Raw genomic sequence first — 26294 nt, 5'->3', positions numbered from 1 at the left:
AAAGTTAGCGTACTAAAATTTCGTATGTCATTTTCATATCACGCCACGTCCTTTATTTTGCGATGATTACAGATTTTGAAACCCCTCAATATATTGCTTTCCTTTTCCTGGTCGGGAAAAAGTCTGGCGAATTTTGTTAGACGAGAAAATAACACACACTCTTTGAAGGTACCCAGTTCGAATCCTGACCTAGAATTCACTATACCGACTACGTATTATCTGTTTCTTGTACTCCTCATTCCTTTCATAGAAATCTCGGAATAATGCATCGAAACATATCCTAACCGCTTTCGGCCAAGGGTTTGTTTCTCTTTTCATTAAAAGAAATCGTCTCAACATTTATATTCAACACTACAAGGCGTCAGTAAAAGATGCAGCTTGCAAAATTACGGAAAACCCTGTAAAGTTGTCAGTAGTGAGTAGGGCCGTATACAAGAAAGCGCTGTTTTTGTAATTTGGAAGGACTGACTTCTGTGAGTGGTTCCGGGACACAGTTAAACTCCAGCCTCTGGACTAATCATGTCCGTGCTCGTACTCCGTCCCGTGTGCCTCAATAAATGTGGATGGTTTCACGAGCCGCAGCCCAGGTTGGTATTAACAGGAGTCACGAAGTCGAAAGGTTCACTACGGTGCCGGTAGAGTAGTTGGCTGTACAAACCAGCAACAGTGACCCGAAGTCTCTGCCCCACGAGCAGTCTGGCTGCATCTTTCAAACGAGCTAGTTGATCGGTACTTTTAGACAGATTATGCTTATGTAATAGCTGATAAAAGATCTTGAGAAACCTTAGTCACAGCAGTCAAAGCGCAGAACAGATTGACGTGAGCCTTGCTTTTCAAAGACTTCTGCTTTGAATTCGGCTGCCTTTATTGATATATATTTAGGATTCAATAAAACCCACAAGTGGAATGATTAGGTAGAACCTTAAAAGAGATCACATCTTTCTTCCATATCCCTCGCACTGTACGTTTCAAATCTTCTAACCGGTTTAATCCGGCCTCTTCAACTGATACGAGAACGTCAATAATTATTAGAACGGGGCTATAAAATGTGTCCACCATGTTTTTAAAATACAGTTACCAGATAGCGTATATAGTAAGCAGAGAAGAGATGAAAATCAACAAAACTGGAATCGGAAAATGTGAATGGATGAGAACACTTGAGCTACCTAGATGCAGAAGAGCGGATAATATTAAAATGAATCTCAGATATCGAGTGAGGTTTTGTCCAAATTTATCTGACTCTGATTGTTGACAAGTAGTAGGCTCTTATGAGCGAGACGATTAATTTACGTTTTCTGTTCGAGGAGAGGGATTTTTTTTTAAGTGGCTGGACGACTATTAGCTTTACAAGAAGGACAATGCTGCATGGAGCTGGTTAAATTGTTTGTACTTAGTGGGTTACTAGGATTGACTAAGTGTAAGGAAAGGAAGAAACCTACGAAAATGTAGTTATCTCTTCTACTAACTGCCTTAACAGAAATAAAAACAAATTCTGTCAAAACAGTGGCTTCTGCGCTACACATACAAATTACTAAGCAGCACTGAAGTAAGCCTAATTCTGTGACATATCTGAACACAAAAGATACTGTTCTTGGGTTTCCCGATGATTTCTGAGAGAGTGTCTTAAGATGGGCTACAGTACTTGATCGATGTCTGTTTATTGTATTGTCAATTCGCAATAAACCAATTAATTATCTACTCCTATAGCCTGTCAGTACAGCGAGAGGTTTGATGCTATAGACACGAGTCGTATCAATCATAATATGGACTGTCATGAAATTGGTTTTGCATTGAATTATATGGCATGAGAATGTAAGTTAAGTTAGTAAATAGTGTATGTCAGCTGTTGTAAACGGTATAACAACACCATTTTGTAATGTTATGCCTGGAATTGAAAAGGGCGCGAAACACCGAACAAACGAGTCTGAGTAATTAGATGTCTATCAAAACTGTCCACAGTTTATTATTTTTGCACTTAGCTGATATGTTGAAGCACTGAAGGTTACGATTAGAGGGCACAAGGAAAGTACGAGCTTGAATACAAGCAAAGACAGAAACACGTATGCATTCCGAACTGATTTTGGACACACGCTTTTTTGTTATTTTCGCTTCCTATCTAATATCCTGACATTAGCAAGCTCAGAGCTTGTACTGAACCGGAATGAAGCTGTGATTGAGTTTAGGGAAGACTGAGACATGGTTTTACTTACGCCTGGCCGCTGGTCATATCATAGCGCCTCTGCATGACGTGCCAAATCTCCCAGGAGATGGAGCCGTAGGCAACAATCATTATGCACGTTGGTATCACCAGGATCAACAGCAACATGTAGACCTCGTGAAAACGCCAGAGTGAAGGCATGTCCATTGTTTGCACACAGTAGAACCCCTTGTATTTCATTCCTACTAAGGCGTGTTCCTGTGTAATAAAGAAATGCATTTTTTTTTGCAAAAAGTTCACAAGCGAAGAAGAGGGAAGCTTGTGTCCGTCTGTGTGAATTTTTCATTTCGAGTTTATTCATGTCAACATATTGTTTTGTTCCATTCCATTTTGCTACCGTAACTGAATTGTCTTAAATTACAGTAATTACAATTAATATTTTTATTCTAAACTTCAATATTCTACACAGGGGCACTACTTGAGTTTAGTCCAGTTTTTATCTAGCCTCGCTTGAGAATGGAAGTCTATTCCCGGAAGGGCAGGATTAAGCTCTTCGCCACAGCTCTGGGGCCAAACCCCCTCCTATCACATGCGTACCTCGGTTCTTTCCTTCTCGAATGTAAAGCGGCCGGGGCGTGAAGCTAACAACTCACCTCCACTAAGTGCCGAGGTTGATGCGTGGAGCTACACCTCTGCTCCCCCACAAATCTGCATGGCCTGGTGCTTAGTTAAGCACCAGGTACGAATTTGCCTTAACTTTTGTCTCTTACCTCTGTACGGTCTCTTGCATACATGCATCTCATACTGAAGTCGTACTGGCTGGAAGACTGACCTGCGAAAAGAGATTCGGCACTGCAAGCAGAAATGAGGCCACCCAGATCCCAAAGATGATCTTGCGGGCTTGACTGATGGTGCACATGTATTTTGCTTTCATGGGGTGCACGATAGCATAGTACCTGGGAACATTAATACCAAATTAAATATACTGTCCTTCCTACAGTCCAAGTTCTTGTATTTTGTTTATTAGTGCAATTTAATTATTTAAGTTCTATGGTATCTGTAGTATGTGTACCTCCTGCTTCAGCAACCAATAATTATGCTTTTAAACCCTTTCAGACAAATGCCGGAATAGTCCCTGAAATATGCAACGACCGTTCCTTTAACACCTTTTAGAATTAATTATTTATGATCATCCTCATTTTTTCATTTGTCACGGTGTAATCAGAAATACTAAAAGAGTCGTTAAATACACTATAAATAAATGTGTATATAAATACAATACACCAGCCGTCTTCTTCAACATATGCAAGTTCTTGTTTTATAAGTTTAAAGAATTATGCAATCTAGCAAAGGCTGTTGTTGAGTAGCATTACAGTTTCATAACCATTTCTTGAACTGAGGTATACATCTAATTATATGCATTTTATTTCAAGTACCGTCATGGTGGTTTTGTCATTACTCGTAAGTCAGAGCCAGTCATTTGCAAGGAGCTACTTTACCCACCTTTCAATACTCATGGCAGTGAGAGTGAGTACAGAGCAAATGGCTGATACATTCTGCAAGTAATGCACCCCCTTGCACAGGAAGAATCCCATAGACCACGTGTACGAGAATAGCTTTGCCACCTGAAAACACAAAACAACAGTTTAAATACACGACATTCTAATATTTACTTACAACATATTTTGTTGAGTTCTATAGAATACAAAGGATCGGGAATTACCTGGCAAAATATTACAGGCACTAATAGATTTTGTTTTAAAAGCTTACATCTGTATACAAAAGCTAGCATAAACTATAATTTTAAATCGTAAAACTTAATTATCTCTGTGTATATATCAATCACATTCAATTCTGCTCCTCTTATATGTCTTTACGTCGCGGAATTTGAAAAATGCATCGTACGTTACTTACGGCACGATATACACGAAGTAACTAGGACCACTGACTCTCATGTAGTGCCGAGGTTACGTGGCGTGTAGTGGGACAACTTCACTTTTTTACCTTGCTTTGTATCTAGCAGCACGCAACAGACAACAAGCGATACGCGATATTCATACCAAAACAATCAAATTGATAATTTATTAAAATGTCGTCGAATAAAATAATGACACACGTCATTTTCCAACATTTGCACAAACACAGTAAATTATAATAAGACTACTGAAGAACAACGGAACTTGATGCGCTGTTGCACTTCACCAGCTTATAAACAACAGGAGCATCGACGATCAGGTATGAAAAGAAATGCTGCAACAAAACATACTTAAAAATTATTAATACAGTACCAGTGTCTTCTTGCGTTGAAGACTATTATCGTGCTATTTTCCAATTCTAAACAATAAAACGAAAGTTGACTCTGCAGATATCACATCTTCATTAAACAGAGATCCAAATTGTCTTATAAATATTTACTTAAATGTGAGGTAAAATAAGTCCGATTTGTAGAAAATATCAATACTCTTACGGCAACAGAATTGCAGGCTTCATTAAGCTGCCTACCAGACTACGAATTAACTGCATAGCCACATTTAAAATTCCGCCATTTTGTGAATAAACTGAAACACTTATACAATTGATTAAAAACATTATACCTTTTGAATTAACAAATTATGTATTTTTGGCTTCCAAGCATTTAGCCAGCAGGTTAATGATAATCTAAAACTGATTATATCGTCATTAAAAATTGCTTTCGTAACGTAATCTAAGAATTGATTTCGCTAGTGTTTTATAGAAGACCATTGCACCAGAGAGTGGATGAACACTAAAAGGAAATCTGACTTTTGCAAGTAAAAGCTAAGATACACGTTGATTAGGTAATAGGCAACATCCCCACCGCTGAACTGGAACTGGCCTCCCGGTGGGCGAATTGTCTGTCCTGACAGAAGATGTTCGATACTTTCCCCTGCCACCTTTATATGAATTCTGAGATTGTGTCTAGAATTAGGAGAAAGAAACTTCCTGTCTGTCACTTTTCATATCGTCTATAATTATTACCTTATCTCGTATCACGCTAAACAACTTCTGCAATTGGACAGCTTCATTAATAATCTACGAAATCGTCTTCCCGAAGTGCTTAATTCTTTCTGAGGTATGCCTAAAGTTAATTACTGTGGCGGAAATACTATGTTCTAAATATAGAATAAGGGATTCAGTTCCGCGTCTCCTTTTCAAGGAATCTAAAGGCGGAGGCAGCAATCTCTTGCTGTTTGCGGAAAGCCTGAAATTTGAAGCCACCCGCCTCTAAAGTATTTTGTAATACCGAATCTAAGTGCATAAACGCGTGATTATACATCGTAATACCAATTTATATTTTGTAAGCACATTAAATTCAAATAAAATAATTATACATTCCGTATCTCCACTCCAGAGATATTGATGTAAGCTAATTCTATAAATGAATTAGCTTTATGTTAAATAATTAAACTCGTTTCTGTTTTCCTGGTTTCTGATTTTAGTCAAAAGTAAGACTTCAAAGCAGTGAGATGCTAATTAGATACAGGTTTGCTTGAAAGGGGTCTTTTGTTTATTCATGTTTATTAAATTATCTTCATTTGTAGTGAATGAGAGACGTGAATATTTTGGAGACGACAATGTGAACAATGTATATACGGGAATCGAAAATGTAAACCATTTAGAAAATTGTAAATTCTTCCTTTCTATAATGGACGTTTCATTCAAGTAAGGAGGATATTAGAGAAAACGGAGTAAGGGAGCCTTATCAGTGACGTTTCAGTCTCTCAAGGCGGCGAGTAAAAAAATTACTGTTGCGGTGTTACACCGTGTCATCTGGTAGAATTATAAGGACACTTTAGACAATTCCCTTGAAGCTCGATTAGTAAGTATTGACCTGTGGACTAGTGGATATTGTCAGGGTAATGTGAAATATGGCTAATTTTCTGGTCGCAAGGAATGTATACAGAACTTTGGTATAGAAACCTCTTCGGAAACTGCCCCTTATAACACGAAGGAAATGACAGAATGCCATTCAGTTAGGTTTTAAGGGTTAGGCTGTGGGCATGGGAGGCACGCACTGTCATGTTCAGTGGCGGTTCTTGCTGTCCTATTGGCTGTAATAAGAAATGCTGAAAGCTGACTACCTTGCAATTTTTAGCAAACAAATCCCTTGATTGCTGTATAATTACACACAAATCATTAACATAATATAAGCATAACCATTTAAATGTTTGTTTCATAACTTGTTTTGTAGCATAATTATCGACCTCTTTTCTCATATATTGTAATCAAGTACTGATTTAAATAAAGTTTAAGCTTAGCAGCGTTAAATTCAAGAGTTCTGTTACACAGTGTTATTTTAAATCGGACAGTGTCGATAAACTAACATCATTGTCTGCTGATCTGTATCTTCATATTAATTCACTTTTTCATTCATAACTTAGGTTTAATTACTGTATTACTATTTGTATTTAGGTAAAATTTATTTCAAGATAAGCATGACATGAAGTGCGACACTGTACCTAATAAACATGTAATATTATTTTAATACAATTGCTCATATAAGATTTTCAGCAATCCAGTACTAATTTGTGGTATCTAGACTTAATACGTAAATGAAGGGAAATTTTAGTGTTTGTAGTAATCCTGTGGGTCACTGTGAAATGAATCGCTTCAATACACATAGGCCTAACGATTTCAGTATTCTACCTATCTGTACAAATTCAATAAATAAACCGATCATAAAACAAACGCGACATACGTATAACTCCATGGAAATTTATATTGCCTCAGTAAACTAGGCATTAGAAGTTTCTCGTGTAACCGTGTAATCGTCAGTCCGTGATAAATTGGATTGGAATCTGCATCCAGTAATACGTGCAGGATGTAATAGAACAGATTATGTCCGAAGACATAAATGTTTACGTACCATTGTTTTATTGGTTAGTCTGTAGGGCTAAGATGTAATATGAGTTCAAAAAAACATTAAGTAGTGTTACGGGCATAAAAATTAATGTTTTAATAATAATTCAATTCAATTCATTTATTAAAGTGCTTAACAACAGCCAAAAAGGCCAATAACAGCCAAGCACTAACAATACAAACATTACAATACAAAAACAAACAAGCAATAAACTAAATATAGAAATGTAATAATAATAATAATGATAATAATAATAAAGACTCAGAAAATATTTGGCCAACATCCCGGGAGAACACGACGTCAGGGAACTGCAGAAGACCGCCATTTTGGGATTTTCATATATCATTCGAAAGACGCTTTCATAAAATAAAATTATATAATACATGTGGCACTTGCTAAGAACAATATGGATCCCGGAAATAGCTGCTGCCCTATGTACCTTAGGGACAAGGTCTGTCTCGGGTACATGGAAGTACACACCCCATAAAGTGGTGAATAGATGGGATAATAATAATAATAATAATAATAATAATAATAACAACACAGTGATTAAACGACGAGATAATGGATGCAGTCAGCAGAAGAAAAATATCAAAACATTTCGGGTTACACACTCAAACATTTACGACGTTCCGCAACAATGAAGATCATATCACTCTGTCGTCCGTGTAGCGCATCCCAAGTATCTTGTCAATCCAAACGCCTGTATAGTGAATACACAACAAATTTCATGTGCCCGGTTATCGGTTGAGAGGCAGCAACACGAAGGAACATCGAAGGACGTCTCGAGTGTTGCAGTAGCTTGCTTGCAGTGTGGACGTGTCGCGGGACCAGCAATGAATGTACAGTGGTCGAACGATCGTGTTTTAAAATTGATTGAATTATATCGTGGAAATCAATGTCTATGGAACGGGCAATATGCCGATTATAAAAATCGGAATGAAAAGACAGATGCATGGAAGAGCATCGCGGAAGAAATGGGAACACCACGAAACATCATCGAAGCGAAAATGCACAACGTTCACTCACAGTTTATGCGCGAAAGAAAGAAGATTCAAAATTCTACGAAGAGTGGTGCAGGAACTGATGAAGAGTATGTTCCAGCTTGGTTTGCTTACCAACATTTTTTTTTTTTTTTTGAATAATGTGGACCCTGGCGATTCATCAGCCAAAAATCTCAAGGTTATGGCTAATTTTGTCTCTGGTTTCACTGAATCTCGAAATTTTGTGTTAGTCTTCGCAATTGAACTCCCAACCATTTGCAACAGTACCTCGAAATCAGTTGTCGTCATTCTGGTGAAGTTGCAAAATGATCCGTCTGACATCTATAGGTTTGAGAGTACACAACGTGTATCCCTTTCTTCTAAAAACTTTCTTACCCACACTCTCTTTTTGCGCTTCGATTTCTTTTCAGCTAAATACACAGGTCAACAGCACCTCCTCTTCCGAGATCTTAACATACAATGTGGACGGATGTATCGGTGTTTCATGTCGCTGCGACCTGTCCCCTGATACAAGTCGCTCAACTTGTATCGCAACATGTGCCCTAGTGCATACAGGCCTTTAGAGAATCAGTTAGGAGGCGGTCTTTGGTTAATTAATGCAACTACCCGAACATCCGCTTGGAAGGAGTGTGAAAACTCATACTACAGCCGGAATTCGTCCGACATTCGAAGTAGATAAGTTTACGGAGTACAAGTCAGATTTCTTATAGCAGTGTTCTTTTGATTTCCAGGATCCTCCTCCCCAAATACAATAAAAATTAAATTTTTATTTAATATAACATAGATTAACTAAAATGCAGACAAGCGGTATAGTTTTTGTTACGTTTTACTGCAGTGTGGGCGTGAAAATGTAATGAAGAATAGCTTAGAACCTGAAGCAATTCGAATAAAAAGGGTAACCTCTGCTCAACTTGCGAACCCTTAGGGACATTTGTAGACGTCTAACTGAAAAAATTGCCCTAAAGTTGAATTACAAGTTGCCCAAACTTAAAGAAAATTAAAAACTGATCCTTTTACAATGAAGGTGCTGAGAATTTGATTTGTTACCCCAGCTTTTGCTATCTGACGAAGTAAAGCGTGATAGATCACAGCAACTTTGTGAATTCCGATATTAATCATACAAATAGGATGCAACAAATTAAACCAGGGATGGAACAGAAATGGAAACTGTAAGAAGATTGAGACAATAATTTGCAGTGCATTAGGTTGGTAGTTTCCACCGTTCAGAGTCGATTCTTGGACTCTCCGTACTAGGTTACGACAGTCGTCGGTGTATCGAAGCCTCGCCTTTTCCTATCGAACACCAGTCATATAAAATATGTCTGCATTCATTCATCATACATTTTCTGACGGTTGTATTCAATTCTGTTTCTGAAGAATATATAGAAAATACAGACTTATATATTACCCTTGAATTTCAAGTTTTAGACCCACGCACTGCCCTATACGTTTTCCTCATTGTGTTACTTTGAATTCTGTTTTCTTTGATCTATAGCAAATGGACCTATAGCAATTTCCTCACTTCCTATTACTCGCCCTTTCGATGTAGCTAAATATTACAATCGATAGTCTAAAACAGTTTATATTAATGCATGACAGAAAGTAAAGTTTAAGCTATCTAATTTTTTCACCAGTCTCGAGCCGTATAATTTCTTAATTATGCTAATGACGCTAATTATTTCGGGTAGAATTTAGATATCACAAGCAATGACCCATAAATTCTTCTACAGGTCAGTACGTATGTTGGTTTACAAGTGCAGAAATAATTAATTAGGCCTATGTGAACACAACAGTTAACAGAATCAGCAACGACGCCTGTTTTAACCTTAGTGTGTGTAGATGATAATTTAAAATTGTTTAAACATTTAAGTGTATGGCAACTGACAAGAATACTATCGTATAACAAATGAGTATTCGCATGCGGTGTGTAACTCTATTAATTTGAAAAGAATAAAACCTGCTTAGCTGCTCTCATTTCTTTGCTTATAGTAATTTATATTTTCCTTCCTCGTGCAATGTAGAAGGGTGGCACTTAGACTTCTTGGAATTATATGTTTGATACTAGAACAAATATATTTCTGATAACGCTATGAAGCGTACACACAGATTTTATGAGGATTTACATAATTTTGTAATGCGCTTCCCCCACCATAAAAATAAATTTTCGACCAGCGTTTTAAAAGCGTAAAATATTTATAGAAATAGATTTTCTAGAATTATGAAGTTACAATAAATTATTTTAAACAAAATGTGTTGTTGAATTTTTGTCGTATGGTGTCGTCATATTTCCTGTAAACGCACGAGATCACAAGGTAGGTCTTTGTGAAATAATTCTGAATTTTTTCCCACAGAGTGTATTTTACAGAAGTAATGCGAGTTTTAGAATAAACAGCGATTATCATCTTCACTGGTGTGATTTATCGACGACACTGCCACGGACATACTTTTATGCTGTCGATGTTGTTCTTTCAAGTTCTAATGCTGTATGGACTTGCAAGTACTAGAGTTTCAGAGGAACATATTGCGTCCATTTTCAAGTCTAAATTCAGCCCTGAAGTTGGAGACAATATATTTCTCGGAAACGTCAGTATATACCCACAAGGCCACACGACATTAAAATCTATAAGCCCAACACCTACATCTTCACCGCCACGAGAACTTAAAATCTCAATTCATTCTGCAGTTAGAGTTAACAGATCCTATTAAGTAATGACAATGACGAGACGTACAAATATGTAAAATGAGTTCCACATGAGCCGCTTTCGCCTTGTAAATATTCATGCGATGAAGCAATATTGATTCTCTACAGTCTATAATCTACTTTCAAACGATCACCAATTCACAATTTATCATGTTATAGTTAGCAAGCAAAGTCTTCATATGTCTATCATAGAAGTCTGATACAACAGTATTGCTATAATCAGTCTATAAATACGAACCACACAGCGATTCCAGGAAGCAGCTCCAAGGGGCCTTAAGGATAAAGATTAAAGGATCCTGAGCGTCTTTGTGACGGAAAATTACATGAAGACTAAATTACACTAAGGTAGAGCTGATGGAAACTGCGTCTCAGACATCAGTAAGTAATTCTATAACCTGACATGCGGTCTCCTATGATACAGATACTGAGTATTTATTCGGAAGTCACTGTCACAAGTTTTAGTATCTTATGTTTTACATTTTACAGTACAGATTTTCATTAAGTGTTTTTCTCTTTAGTGAAATATTCCGTTGATGGTACAAGAATGAAAATACCAAAAATGCGAAATGCTCGCCCACAACATTATGATGATACGTAGACTCTGTAGCGCTTATCTGAAACACCCATGTCCTCGAAAGAGTACCATACCTAGCATAACGACTTCTAATCTCAGTATATACGAGAGGATTAAACAATTTGACGAATAATATGCACCACATAACTTCTTCTGATCACTTCTTGTAATAGCCTGATATTTTAGAGTTGAACCTTTTCTTCGTGTTATACCTCTGAGCACTTCTTGTAGCAGATTATGCAACGTGGATCAGTATTATTCTGTGGTAACAAGAGACAACTTCGGAGCGCAGAAGGTGCTTCACAACGTTTCCTTTGTGTATATCTCACTTACATTATCCGCGCGTTCAGTATAATACTCTGCAATAAACAAAGATGCATTGACGATGCGGCGGCTTAAGCATTGCTATAAGCAACCTAATTACTACCCTCCGGCATCAGCTCCTCCTTGCGCGACATGCCTGTGTAGAAGCACGTCGCCAGACGGTGCACTTAAAATCCACGGCTTTTAAGAATTAATAACTGACATCATTACCTCTAACGCTGTATACTCATTAATTTTAAATTAATTGTAAATATCCAACCTCATGAAACAAAATAGTGTAGTTTACCGATGTTCTTTTATAATTGTATACGTACGAGAAAAACAAAATTTTTGAAAACATAAATTTAAGTTCATTTTTATCAAGAATTTTATAGTGCATTTTGGATAAGTAAGGTATCTTAACTCAGGTGACTATAAGCAGATCTTTTACAACACGTTGATTTAAACATTGAAGTAAAATATCTGCGAAGATTTTACTCAGTGCTTCTAGACAAACGTGGATGTTTTCTCTGTAACGCAAAAGAGTTTTGTTATTGACTGAAATTTCGTAATTATTTTATTCGGTGATTAGACGAAAACTTTGTTCTTCACAGCAGGGAAGTCTTTCTTAGCTGAAAATCTTTTAGCTGCTCAAGGAAGATACCGTACCATGGGTTATTATGCACTGTGCAGTTGCAGTTATTTATTAATGATTTTTGTTATATATATGGTTTAAACTGCCCTAAAGAGAATAGGGAGGATAATATTAAAACGGATCTTAATTATGTAAGACATGAGGGTGTGGATTGGATTCATGTAGCTCAGGATAGAGGCCGGTGGTGAGTTACGAACGCGGTAATTAACAGTCGAATTCCATACACGATGTGGAATTTATTGATCAGCTGAGCGACTGTTAGCTTCTCAATAAGGATTCTACACCATGTGAATAGTCTACCCGCTTTAATACGTTACTACCATGACACTTTGTAAAGCAAGTTATGACCTACACAAGGTTATTCATAGAGCTGTCTCTTTAATGGAATTGCAAAAGAACTCAAATTATAGCTCATGATGTGACGCATTCCAAGCATAGGCTCACAAGAGCACCGCCTTCACTTAATTACAAGGAGAAATAGAGCAGATCGTACGGGATTCTTAATTACAGAGCATATATTATTATTAAGTACAGTGTGTTAAGAAAAATAGACAACCATCTGACGAAGCATTTCTCTTTTTTTCCAGATCATTATGTGTAAGGTCTTCAGTAATTAATGTTGCATTTATAAAATTACGTACGTAAGAATCTCAAGTTGTGAATCCACAATAAAATAATGTTAAGCCAATATTTTGATCAGTTTCTCAAGTGTAAATTTATTCCGAAGGGTTGTAGTTTCTTTCTTGCGATGTGCTGATCATAAGTCAAAGGGGTCCTACAAAATGTCTAAATAGATCAAAGAAACCTCCGAAAGGAGACCCCTATGCTTCACATAGAATTGAAAAGGGTAGGTAGAGATAAGCTAATAAAGACCTGCTTTGGTATTTTACACACGAAAATAACTTCGAAATTGACAAAGATTGTCATCTTATTTATGATGTCTGTTTCAGTTGGAAGTTAAAAGTGAATATAAATCGCTATGAAATATGGAGAATTCTCTTAAGCCTTTGAAGTCTGCGTAACTATGACTCATTTCCTGGCGGTGAGGAAGGAGGGAACAAAGAAGAGTTGAGAGTTGTGGTGGTTCACACCAAGGCGATACCACAGCAGATCACGTTACTTACCTGACAAGTCTCTAGTCTCCCATAACAAAACCTTTCCTATAGAAAATCTGTGTTGGACATTGTCTTCTGGTGATTGTCGTACTGAAACCTTTTATCCATTCCTATTATTAGTGACAACGGTCGTCATTTTTCGACGTGGTGCATAATACAACGGCGTAACTGAAGTGCGCGTAGATAGCAGTATATTTTTTCATGGTTGATTTTATCATATTTCATTAAAATAAGACTAAAGGTTTAAGACATGGCGAAATAGATCGATAAACTTAAGAGATCACACGGCGGAATTAAATAAAACTGATGTCCTGGCAGAGGAAAGAAAGAAGCAGATTCTTGTGTAAGGCAAACGTATCATTAGGGAGACGAATGAGTGCAATGGGAGGCATCGTGAAAATTAAGTATGCGAAACCAGGGATAATCAACAGGTAGGTTATTTATACGACACCTTCAACATTAAGTATGCACTGTCTCTTAACCGACACTGCTTTAACATGATCACTCAGCTGTCTTTATTATAATGAATTTGAAAAGAAATCCCAAGTTATTGTGCGAATACCCCCCCCCCCCCCCCGCGAAAAGGCGCACATTTTTAAAACAGCCGGTGTATCGCATGCTATGGAGATTAAAGGTACTGATTTGTAGGGGAAGAAATATGTAAAAAAAACACTATAAAATTTAAGGTTACCAAATAAATATATTACGAGTTCTTCTTTATGAAAGTTTATTTTCTCACTGATGTTAAAAAATCGATTGTTATTGTAACGCCGCGTGGTGTAGTGGTTGCCAAGTTCTATCCTGAAGATGTAGGCAATACGTTGCTCCGAAACATGGTAACCTCTTATAAGACTACACGGCGTCACAACACAGAAGACTTCGATTCATAAAAATGTTTCTACTTGCAAACAACTAGAACGAGTTGCTCAGGAATGTGATGCAATACCGAGTCTGAAAGAACAAGCAGACGGTAGAGACGAGGAATTTATTGGCTGTCCCTGCATTACACAGTGACTGCAGACAGATGTTCAATGTGCGACATTCCATGTAGATTTACAAGTCCGTGTTTTAGGCGTTTGTATGCCACTGAAGAGGCATGGAATCAGGGCAACTTAACTGGATTTAACTACTTTTCGTAATTGGGGATTATTACAGCTTTCCGCTATTAGACGTCAGCAGTTCCTTGGTTCACGATAAACATTTATATGGGCTTATGTGATATTTCTTGCCTTGTATCTAGTGAAGACATATTTGTGGTCGGTCATTCTGTGATGTAGTTCTTTAAAGTTTCAATTAAAGTAATTGTTTTCAAACTTCTTTTGGATGTTTGAAATTAGTATTCAAAGCACACATTTCGACACTTATATCGTTAAGAATTCTTCATCAGTGTAAAGGCAAACATATAATGAAAGGCCAAACAGATGAATGCTGAGGTTAATAGAAAGTCTGACGTAATCCAAACAGACAGTCTATATATACATAAGCACTCACACTCATACACTATACATTACATTTTCGTTGAATTTTATCGGGTATGTTAAAGCGTTTAAACAGGGATGAGTATAAAATATCATTTTAAAAACCGAGCTGTAGGTTTTTCACAGGTTTAATAAAATATTTTTATGCCGATAACATTCCCGACCTGGCCAAGAGATGTCGTTGTATGGGAAAATATAAAACTACAAAATGTGAATTCTAAAATGAATAGCGTTATTTCACAACGGGGTTTCACGTGCCCCTGGGATCAAAAATTTGTTCCATATCGGTCAGCGAGTTGAGCAGATTCTACACTCTTATTTTTTGTGCTGCAAGATTTAAGTTTTTTCATCCTTATTGTGCTTCCGCAGTGGATTAAGAAACATGAAAATGGAGGGGGTCCTTAATACCAGAAACACTGACTTATAGTACGAATGTGTGCAACATCTGCACATGTGAATCTAGCGACGTCAGCAAATTAGATCCATTAGATCAAACAAAACTTATCACAACTCTGATACTGAATTTTACTACACATAATATCTTATTACGTTTCAGTTTATATTATATACCATTTTATTGATGTCTTCAGTAATTTTATATTTATTCTTAATCTTAGAGTTTTTCAGGAACTGGGTGTAGCTACTGTTTCTTCTTAGTAATCGTATCGTACTTCTTGTAAGAGCGTCCTATGCCCTTTTAACCTTCTGCTCTATTAATCTTAAATGTTTCTTTATTCATTTATAAGTGTACTTCCTCTTTAAGCACATAATTTACTGTGACGTGCAAGAGATAAACTTCAGACCCAGAGATTGTGACAGTAACCATTCTCTGTTTAAATATAAAGAGTCACGTCTTTATTAAATATTTTCCAATGCTCACAGTAAGAAACCCCTGGATTTGAACCATTTAAAATGATTGGATTTTGTGCAATCTTACAGCATTACAGGGTTTGGGATTTAAAGGGACGAATTCATATTTTTTTTTTATATTTACGTTATAAATGTATTTTCAGTTATATCAGAAGGGACAGCTAAGGAATACTCGAATACATTTTTCTAGATATCGAAACGTGTTCAAGACTTTGGTCCTGAAATAGAATGCAGAAATTTTCCGAAACGTCAATAATTTTTGCCACTTCAACATTGTGAGACTGTACAACCAAATGACTCCGTCGAAACCTCTACTGTAAAGTTTACAAATCAGCTTCGAACACTTAAAGAGAACCCCCTGAAGATGACTTATTTAGGTCGAAACATAAAGAATTGTAATACTCGTAAAAATTGAAACTATAATAAAATTGCTGTGTTGACGGACGTACAACTATTCACATTCCCTGGAATAAAATGCACGAGTGAAGATGAGGACCAGTCATGAAACAGCCGGTAAATAATGTCAACTCCCTACGTACATATGTGACCAACAGAACGCAGGCTTGTATTATTAAGTGATTTTATTACTTTAAATGTCGCCCGAAAATGTTGTTCAAGTCACGTGAGATGTGGGGTCACATATTGGAAATCAATGCTTTGTGAAGAGAAGATTGATTACTTAATAAGTTTAACGCGCAACTGAAGAGGGTTCAAAAATTCTAGTTTAGGGGAACCACTGCCTCTTGTAACATTCATCAACGCGCAAGTTGCTTTTCCTTCTCTAAACGAAAAATATATATATATCTAATAACAGTAAACACAAAATACAAAGGAATGTCACAAAAATACGTACCGGAATTTTAATCTGAGATTAGAAATCTGGATTAGGTTGTCATTACAACAAATATGGATTCCTTCCTGTGGAAGAAACAGGAATTTTCCATAACTGCAGATATATGAAAGCAAATGCTGTAGTTTGTAAAAGCGCCTTTGGTTTGCTATGTCGTCAGCACTCGGTCGCCGGTGTCTTGTTTGTGAAGGCTGAGATCATCACACAAAAAGGAGAAACATGCGTATCTATTTCTTAAGCTGCAGGAAAAGAAAATCATAACAACAAAGTAGCAGGAAGTATTTGGTTCGAACACTGCGACTAACTGTCTGCTTTACAACTCTCGATTTAGATTGAAATGATTTCTTCAAGCGTAGAAACGAACTGTGTGACCACATTTCATCTCCCCAGTAACGTACTCTAACGGTAATCGAAGTATTGGTGAGTTTATGTGAAGTAATCACTTAGTACCAAATATAACCTATTTTCCTGAGTGTCCTTTGTCAGTGTAAGAATGTGGCCAGCGGGTCTCACGACCTCTCCGGAAGCTTCTACTTTAGCCGTTTGTTTTCATGAAACAAAATACAGCAATATAAACATTTAGAAACGCTTCGCCTTTTTGTTAGTTAGTCATTGGTCTTCTTCCATCCATAACACTAAAGTTATTAATTCGCAACATAACAGCTCGCGTTAATAATACTTTTTAATCAAAAAAATTATTAATTTTGTTATACATTCGCTTAAGGCAAGCACACCGATTTTAAGCGTTCTTAAATAGGGATTTCAGGGAGATGGGGACGAGAAAAATAAAGGGTTGCTAGCAATTGGTTAATCCATGTAGAAGGCATTTCTGTATTAAGTAGGATTTGAAGTCTTCACGACGGTGAGTACGAAGATTGAGGTAAATCATTGCCCTGATACTGGAGGCACCAAGGACCTCAGAAAAGTTTTAAGTTTCTACCTGACTACGCGGTACTATAACCCACATGACAACCATATTCATTTTTGTGTTAGTTTGCTGAGTGTCGCTAGAAAAATACCGTTGAGGTTTATTCTAGATCACGGTCTTGTGTTACGATGTATTACTGTAGTGTTCTGTCCTTTCCATTACAATTACACTTGTGATCTACATTTTATCAATATCTTCTTACAAAATTTCGATAAATGACGTAGTTGGATCTCCTCTTCATCGTCATATTCTTATCGGTATTACCACAGACGTCAAGTGAATGAAGCAGTAGTATCACGTATGTATGCCCTAGAGAAATACAGTCAAACCCCATTACAGCACCACACTTTGTCCATCAGCAATAATGGCGCTAAAACGGGAAAAGATACTTTGTCGTGATGTTTGTGTAACATCTAAAGCTGCTGGAGAACATAGCCCACGAGGAGGCGGGATTACTTCGAAAATAAGAGAGTGGTCAGCCATTTCTATTTTGGTGGGTCGTTTAGAAGTTCTAGGTTCGACGCTGAAGGAGAGGATTCAGTAATCATTCTACACTAAATCACGGTAAAACTAGGTTTCAGCTGCAGCTCACATATGTCAAACAAGCTAGCGTCTTCTCGCAACGGGTTCAAACTTCAGTATTGAGATATGTCTAAATGACAAATATGGCAGGTTTACACATTCACTCTATCAGATTATACTATTATTTGAATGAAATATCTTTTAATAAAGCTGAAGAAACAAGAGAAAAATAACTACGTTCTTCTCCTGAGATACATGCATCATTTTAAGATGAAGCTAGGAAGAAGCTGTCGATACATATGTCAAATTCTATTGCCGTATATTCTATTACAGCTCTTTCTTCTCTTTTCATGGAATTGATCCATCTCAGAATTAAATTAAGGGAATAAGATTTTTTCGACTCGCAGAAGTGCTTGTTGCATTATTAAAAAAAGGTCTTCGCCTTCACAAGCTGCACTCAGAAACCCAGGAAACAGGCATATGTAAATCTGAGGAATCTTAGTCATTCTGGCTTAAGGTTTCTGTGATGCTCTTTAACTCGTTCCTAATTACGGTTCTATAACAATTTCTCAGTCGACATTATATATTACACGATGCAATTAATATAACGTCTATAGTACAGCATCCTGGTACATTATGTTTGTTAATTTCGTGTTTGATGCACTTTTACTCCTCACACATATGTTTAAGCTACATTTATCACTATTTTGCAATATTTGCCTTCTTTAGACTACACGTTTCGGCTACTATATAGCCATCGTCAGGTCTATTCTTAATTTACCACACTTATCTACTTCCATTATTAAATGTAATTGTGATAAAAAAATTCCTTTCACTCACGAAACTGAAACAAACAGAATATAATACCACACTCACAGCTAACCACAGTAATCAGACTTCAAACGATCAATACAATAGAATCCACGTAAGGCACCCCTTACAAACAACAAAAAACTTTGGCTAAAAAAGATACAAAAATTATATCCCAGATAATAATAATGTAGATACACGCAACAATTCCAGAATAGCAACACAGCTATTATTAATTATTAGTGTATAACCACACTAATGTTTGGAACTAACTTTCGTTTACACAAGACATTTGTGTGTGTCTTTTAAAAAAGTTTTTAATTTTCTAAATTTTAACAGAATAAGTTTTAGCAGAATGACTTTTATATTACAAATAAATAGTGCGATAACCTAAATACAGACCTGCTGATGGTTATATAGTAGCTGAAATATGTAATAGTGAAAGATGTAATGGGAAGTTGCGTGTGAGGGGTCGCGTGTCAAACACAAAACCAACAAACTGAAAACAAACCAGGGATGCACAGCGGCTTCCAGCATTCTTGATGCGTCCAGATATATCGTGTATGTAGTAATTAATGTTATGACAAAGATGATTTCAATTTACAGTGGATTCCTTTTCGTTTTACTCCCACTGATTTCCTAAATATGTACCTGTTATACTACATCGGATGAGCCGGGATAGCTCAGTCAGTATAGTGACTAGCTACGGGCTGGACGACCGGGGTTCGATCCCCGACAGGGGCAGAGAATGTTTCCTCTAGCCTCTGCGTCCAGACCTGCTCTGGAGCTCATCCAGCCTCCTCTACAATGGGTACCGGGGTCCTTTCCCGGGGGTAAAGCCGACCGGGGCGTGATCTTATCTTTCACAGTTACATACAAATTGAAGACATACTGGGATAACATCATCGCTGGGAAATCTTCCCTCAACTTTCCAGTAAGAATGAATATTATTCAAACACATTTCTTGCACTTTTACGAAAGAGCAGAAAAGGGACAAGAACATTTATCTGCAGATGCTAACATTGGCCTGTATTTTAATTTTATATTATTGAATTGGTGTAAATGTGTTTTTTAAACTGATAATGCTAAACGAAAACTGAATTAAGGAGGAGAAATGCTGGACCTAAGAGAGGAGAAGTTATAGGAGGATGGAGTCAGTAACACGTCAATTAGGATATTCATTATTCATACTCTTCACAAAATGAAATGGTAATCAAATGAGGAATACGTAGAAGGGCGAGACTTTTAGTACGTATGTATGTGAGAGATGTATACAAAACTTCAGTCAGAAGTCCTGAAGAGAAGGAGCAACTTGAGAAACCTAGACATAGATGGGTTGACAGCGTTGAAATTCAGCTTAAAGGATTCGTTCATGAGGGTGTGGACTGGATTCAACTTCTTGACGCATGAGGCAATATCTTGATGCCAGCTGAGCAACCACCAGCTTCTGAAGGATGACTCTGCTCCGTGGTGTCAATTTATTTTATTGGATTTTTCCCCTTCGTCTTTGCTACAACACTGCTACCACTCACTTCAGTGTTCGAGATTGCAAGGTTTGCTGCCCTTGTCCCTGGGGCGTGGTGTTTAGCAACGGCAAATCCTGTTTCTGGTTACATGGAGTTGTGGCTCGTGGGAATTAGTTATCCTTCCTCACACGAGGCAACCGTCAGATGCAGAGGAACTTGAGCTTCGGCGACTGAACGTTCCTAGATCCAGCTCAGTAGTAGACAGCAAGACACGCAAAGCACGCTTAGAGAAATGAAAAAAGAACTTTCCCACTAAAACTTTAGAAAGTTGTAACCATACTCATGAATTGCTTATTTAGTAACTTCTGGGCGACTAAAACGGCACAAGTAGGCCTCTACTGCTTGCAGTTAGTTATTTACTTAGTAACTAAGTTTGATGTGACATGCCACGGAAAAAATAAGTAAACCTAACTTCAATACATTTACAAACTATATTCTTGAAATTAAGTCTCGATGGATAAATGAAGTTAAAAGCAAGTCTAAAAATTTGTCATCGTACTAATATAGTTAATTCAGTCATTAAAATACCTGTTTTAGCTCGGTTTTACTTCAGTATCGTGTAGTTTCTGTATTCGTTTTCCAAGTAACTGCTTCACACAAAATTTTTCACAAAATGACTGCGTGAATTTGTTGTTTCTGTTTCCACACTTCTGTCCAACCCGCCATACAATTATTAATTTACAGATTTAACAAAATTACAAGAAAGGGAGAGTACAAATATAACAGCCGGGAAGTAGAAAACACCTGAGCTAATTGCGGATTCCTGGAATGGTCTTACATTTCGCGCCATTAGGTTGGCCATGTTGATACTCTACTCCAGTGGAAGATGGCGTATCGTGAGAAAGTGGGTTTGTTTCAGCTCTGTGTGCAACGTATTATTTCTGGCGTTCCTCGTACAGTTACAGTTTATCAACACTGTTCGCCAAAGATTTGTGATCCGTTTATTCAAGCAGATATCCAGTGAAGACTCTGGAAGTAAGTTATAATTAATACTAATTGATTCGATCGTGGTTTCTTGTGGTTTTAGATCATGGTGAGGAAAACAAGCGCAGCCAACTTCGGGTTAAAAACACCAGTTTTATGAGTGAAGTACACAGACCTAATAGCACAAAATATTTTCCTTTGTCATTCGATATGTTTACATTCTAATGATCAGTTTAGTGCTTTCAGTCTTTATTAAGAAGAAATTGAGTTTTGCTTCGTTATATTGCGCTGTTTTCTGTGTAATTACTATTGCCTAATATGTAGTCAATCGTGATAAAACTATTGGTAAACATAATAGAAGTTAATGAACGTATGCCATTTTACAATGGGTTTTGGATAAAAAATAACTAACTATGGGCATTTTTATAATATTTATTTTTATAAAATACCCATAGAAAGACAAGTTGCATATGTCACAAACATTTTTTCATACTCCAGCCATCAAAGGAAGAATGCATTGATACATACAGAGGTCAGTGCTAATAGTTAGAAAAACTTTAATTTAAAGTACGGACAATAGACCAGGCAGCGGTCGCAGTTCCTTAAAGACATAGTTCCACTCTATCGAAATAATATCCCAAGTTCAAACTTTTACCTTCAATAGACCAACAACTTACAAATGAAACTTTACAAATTGGTTCTTTTTAATATCATACTTAGGTTAGACGAATAGCGAAATATTATTTTGCTTCTGGGTTAGCGTTTTGGTTTCGTGCATGGGTGGCTTTGCAATTTTAAATATTTTACAGGCTTGATTATTGTTAGTAGTAGTAGTAGTAGTAGTAGTAGTAGTAACAGTAGTAACAGCAGAAGAAGAGAAACGAAGACAACAGTCTTAGCCTACATTGTCTATTTTCTTCTTTTAAAAACTTATTACGATATAGCTTTTGCGGAAATCAAGTCAAATATTTGCATCGTTGCATTTTTCCTAATTGATATAAATTAATTGTTGAACTGACAATACTTACCACGGAATTTGTGGATATATTTATGAACTATCACGATGTCAGATGTCAAATGCCTAGATAGAATGATTTGTTAGTTGTTACCATCAAAACGAAAGCTAAACGCCATGTTACTTACTTTACATTCTGCGTAGAATTGCCTCAACCAGAGATGTTTATTTTTCGATACGTTATTTTAGGACTCTTGTACTACATGACACTAGGGTCGCACCCATATTAAAAGTTCGCGCGTCCGCCATATTGGTACTACCGATTGTACAAAATTGACAAAAATTACAAGTGTGGGATAACCTCCAATAGCACAGCGTTCATACCAATGTCAACATTTCGTACATTCGTGAAGTGGTTCTTGACTTAGAGCATTCGGTCAGGCGGACAAACGGGAAATGCAGACGGTGGTTTGTGCCATCATTTTGTGCTCATAACTTATAATTGTTTATCATCTCTCGAAGGTATATTAACCGGAGAATACATACGATGGATTAATGTAATGGAGTTTAATCTCTTAATGAGTATGAAGTTTGTTGATAAGAGCAGATATAATCGAGAGTCGTCATACATTTCCAGCCCTAACACAACATGTATTTTCATACTCTTGTATCTATTTATGATGTAGGAAAAGCATCGCTTAATGGATTGAAAGTTCTGAGCACTTGTGTTAGCACCATCTCTGAGTAAGCTACGGCAAGTGAAATAAGTCAGGTCCAACTTCCATAATAGAAGACAAATGATACAATTTCTTATATGGATTTGTTGATGTAAACATTCTTGAAGTACCCCTAGATGTATGTATGGTAAATACTGAAGGAATGTTTCTGCAAAACAGGAGTTTAAAATATGGAACTTTTTTTACAAAACAGCGTTGTTTTAGTATTATATGTACACAGAAGCTCAGACTTTCTTGCACTCAGAACCGAGTCCAATTTAAAGAGGGAAATACCAACAAATTTGTGTTTTTCTCAGTCGTGGTCGACTAAATTTTAGTCAGTGTGCCTCGTACTGCTAGCTGACAGCTGTGTGTATCGAATTTTTAAATAATATTTAGGTGGACTTCGCCGTACAATTTTGGCAAACGTAGCCTTACAGTGGTTAGCATTCTTGATTCGCATTTGGAATGTCCTGGGTTTAAATCTGGGCCCGAAGATAGGCTATTATGACTCAGATTTTCGTGGTTTTTCTTTGTCTCTCAGGAAAATGCCGGAATAATGTCTCATATTAGGTCACGGCCACTTCCTTCCTGCAGAGCACGTAGATCGCTAACGGATTCTCACATGCGAAAATAATATGTAATTCGATATTTTACACCCCAGAGTAGCCTAATTCCTTCTTATAAGGCCACGGTAAACCAGCGTTTGGCACTATACATTTCCACTTTTTTGTCGTTATGCAGAAGTGAAGGTTGAGGGCACATAAACTTCTTATTCTCGTGAAGGAGTTTATTAACGCTGACTGTCTCCTATAGCTTTTTAACACCATATTTTATTTTACTTTACTGCATATAGCAGTTCTATACGAAGTCTGTGGACTCAGATAACACATTGACTGTCTATGAACTGTAAGGCCGGAGTCTAATTCGCGCCTGGAGTGGTAGTTTTTTTCGACTGGATCGCGGTCAGACCGGCCGTTCGGCACTGGGGCCCACCCACCGACAACACGCCGTTCCTCGAGGGTAATGCTACCGGAGCATGATACGAGCTGTTCACATCGATCTAGTGCCGAGGTTAGGAATGAATTGAGGTTTATTACAACTCCCTGATATGTCTTCATGATGTGGTGCTTAAACACGGCGAGAACTACTCACTTTGTTTCGGACTTTATTCATCGTCAATTAATTTTAAGCATTAAACAACCATTGACTTTCGAAGGATGTATCCTTCTACATCTTCAGGCGAAAGAACGGAACAGACCGAGCTATATATGATCTGTTTACGTTCAGCGGAGCAAGTGTGTCGCGTTATTAACTGAAGACGAAGGAAGATTCATCTTTCGAAACGTAGGATATTTTAAATCTGAAAAGTAATTTAACATACGATGGATAAAGAGCAAAACAAAGAAAATAGTAATATAATACCATCACAAAAGACGATCAGAGAATAACATGGAAAACTTTGCCTTATATACGAAGTCGTACGTGAAGTACTGTGATGCGAAATAAGAACCGTGCTTTTAACAGATGAAGGTGTTCAGAGCATTCCTGCTCTAATCTCAATACAGTTACTAGACTTAAATGTGTAATTGTATGTCGTAGCCCGTGTAAAATAAATTTGTTAGGAAACTCCTGAACAAATTATGCGATATTATAACAATATGTTCTCTAAAAGTTTGTTTGGAGTTGTGGGGAACAGGTTCATTCCTGGTGATACAATAAGAGTCGCTACGATAAGGGAGCAACATTGTGCGTGTGTAAAGTATTATTGCAAATTTATGTATAAGACTGAAGCACTACCTCTAAAATGGCAAACCTATTTGGCTGAAATGTTATAAGAATAACATTTAATATTCTGTGTCAGTAAGAGTTCTGTTCCTCCGAAAGGAACCGTTTCCATTCAACGACATTAATTAATTCGCCAGTACACACTTATCCTACAGATTAAGAAGTCAAGCATTGATAATAGGATTAAAACTTCTGAAGTACGTAAAACGAATGGCAGAGAATATTATACTCGATTTGGATAACTAAAAAAGTAAAATGTAACACCTCATTAAGCAATATATGTGTGAATAAATTTGTAAACGTTGAAGAATATCAGCATCTTGTACTGAAAAACATTAACGGAAATATCACAGCTTATGAAACAGCACAGGGAAAGAATGTCTACGGGCATTTCAGCTTATGGGAAGAAAGTAAAAATAAGCAAATAACCAAAATTGACGACAACCTCAAGGCTTGTTTCACAGAAAATTTTATCTGGTGTTTGAAATGTAGTGGCCCGACTCCTGTGGCTGTACCCTGTGCTACAGCTCTGTGGTTTAAGTAAGTCCGCTTTGGCAGAAATAAACATTCCTCACAGTTTGGTGTAGGAATTCGATATCAGATAACAAACGTTCTGAAAAATGTTAGTTGTTCTGTTTTATAACTTAGTGTTATATAACTTAAACTTTTATCTGTCGGAATATAAAATTTATCTCCGTGCTATATGAAAACCGTACATATTAAGGTATGCAAATATAAATGTAGAATTAACTTTGCGTGTTTTCTTTCGCTTGGCTATGAAATTTTGTTAATCACTGTAAGGGAGAAGCACATACAAATTATTATGACTTTGGATATTAATAAGGTTAACTAGATGGAAAATGTAAAGAAAACTATGCTTAATTTAATCCAACTGTTAGTTATCATAATTAAAAATTTAAGATATTTAAATATATTTATGATTAATAAACAGGGAAGATTACAGTAAATTATAAGTATTTAAATTTAAAGTTTATGACCACCTAAATGTTATGTTCTCCTTCCATTGTTTTAATACATGCACTTAAGCGAAATTTAACCAATAAATATATGGTAAAAGAATAATAATTAAATATTTAAATCAAGGGCAGTAAATATTCGTGAGAGAGAAGGAACAATTTTGAAATACGTATGGACGTCTTGCCACTGATTGTTCGAGTTACAATGTAATCTACATCTGTCTTACTTTACTCCAAAGAATCCGGAATGCTCTTACTGGAATTGTTATTTTTCGAAGTATACAATGATTTTTTTATTCGCCTTTGTTCTAGAATTTTACTTATCGCATAATTACTCAGCTTGGACGCGTTATTGAGAATAACTGAGCTATGTTAGAAACACTGTAAATGCGAAGAGAGATAAGGCGATGTTGCAATGCAGCTACTGCTAAAGCGTGTCTATTAGCGAGATTGTAGTTTCGATCTTTATGACATTGCTTTTTTGCTCCTACGTATGTCACGTTATAAAATATTTGTAATGACTTCTTCAGCCAGATATATTTTTGCACTCTTTTCTAAAAC

General features: G+C 36.8%; 1 protein-coding gene and 1 long non-coding RNA gene across 6 annotated transcripts in view; one reads left to right on the top strand and one right to left on the bottom strand.

Moving 5' to 3' along the window:
• LOC147874805 (uncharacterized) overlaps positions 1-26294 on the top strand; it is a 180933-nt gene that overhangs the window by 22594 nt on the left and 132045 nt on the right. Inside the window, exon 1 of one of the 2 annotated variants that reach the window (XR_015533631.1) lies at positions 21208-21348. The exons of the other annotated variant lie outside the window; for it this stretch is intronic. This is a non-coding gene — a long non-coding RNA (uncharacterized LOC147874805). Of the gene's footprint in view, positions 1-21207; positions 21349-26294 lie in introns of those variants that run through there. 2 annotated transcript variants of the gene reach the window in all.
• Positions 1-26294, bottom strand: part of LOC110837577 (QRFP-like peptide receptor) — a 140881-nt gene that overhangs the window by 11898 nt on the left and 102689 nt on the right. For 3 of the 4 annotated variants that reach the window (XM_022079859.2, XM_022079857.2, XM_022079856.2), the window contains exons 2-4: positions 3662-3783; positions 2991-3114; positions 2211-2416 (exon numbers count right to left, since the gene is read on the bottom strand). In XM_022079859.2, the coding sequence (XP_021935551.1) occupies positions 2211-2416; positions 2991-3114; positions 3662-3783 (452 nt within the window). Of the gene's footprint in view, positions 1-2210; positions 2417-2990; positions 3115-3661; positions 3784-3881; positions 4056-26294 lie in introns of those variants that run through there. The other variant, XM_022079860.2, reaches the window with a different exon arrangement.

The sequence above is a fragment of the Zootermopsis nevadensis genome, unplaced genomic scaffold (assembly GCF_977971745.1).
Source record: "Zootermopsis nevadensis isolate Lab colony 2312 unplaced genomic scaffold, Znev_1.0 Znev_ptg000004l, whole genome shotgun sequence".
NCBI classification, from domain to species: Eukaryota; Metazoa; Arthropoda; class Insecta; order Blattodea; family Termopsidae; genus Zootermopsis; species Zootermopsis nevadensis.
This window is presented reverse-complemented; position numbering and strand designations above follow the sequence as displayed.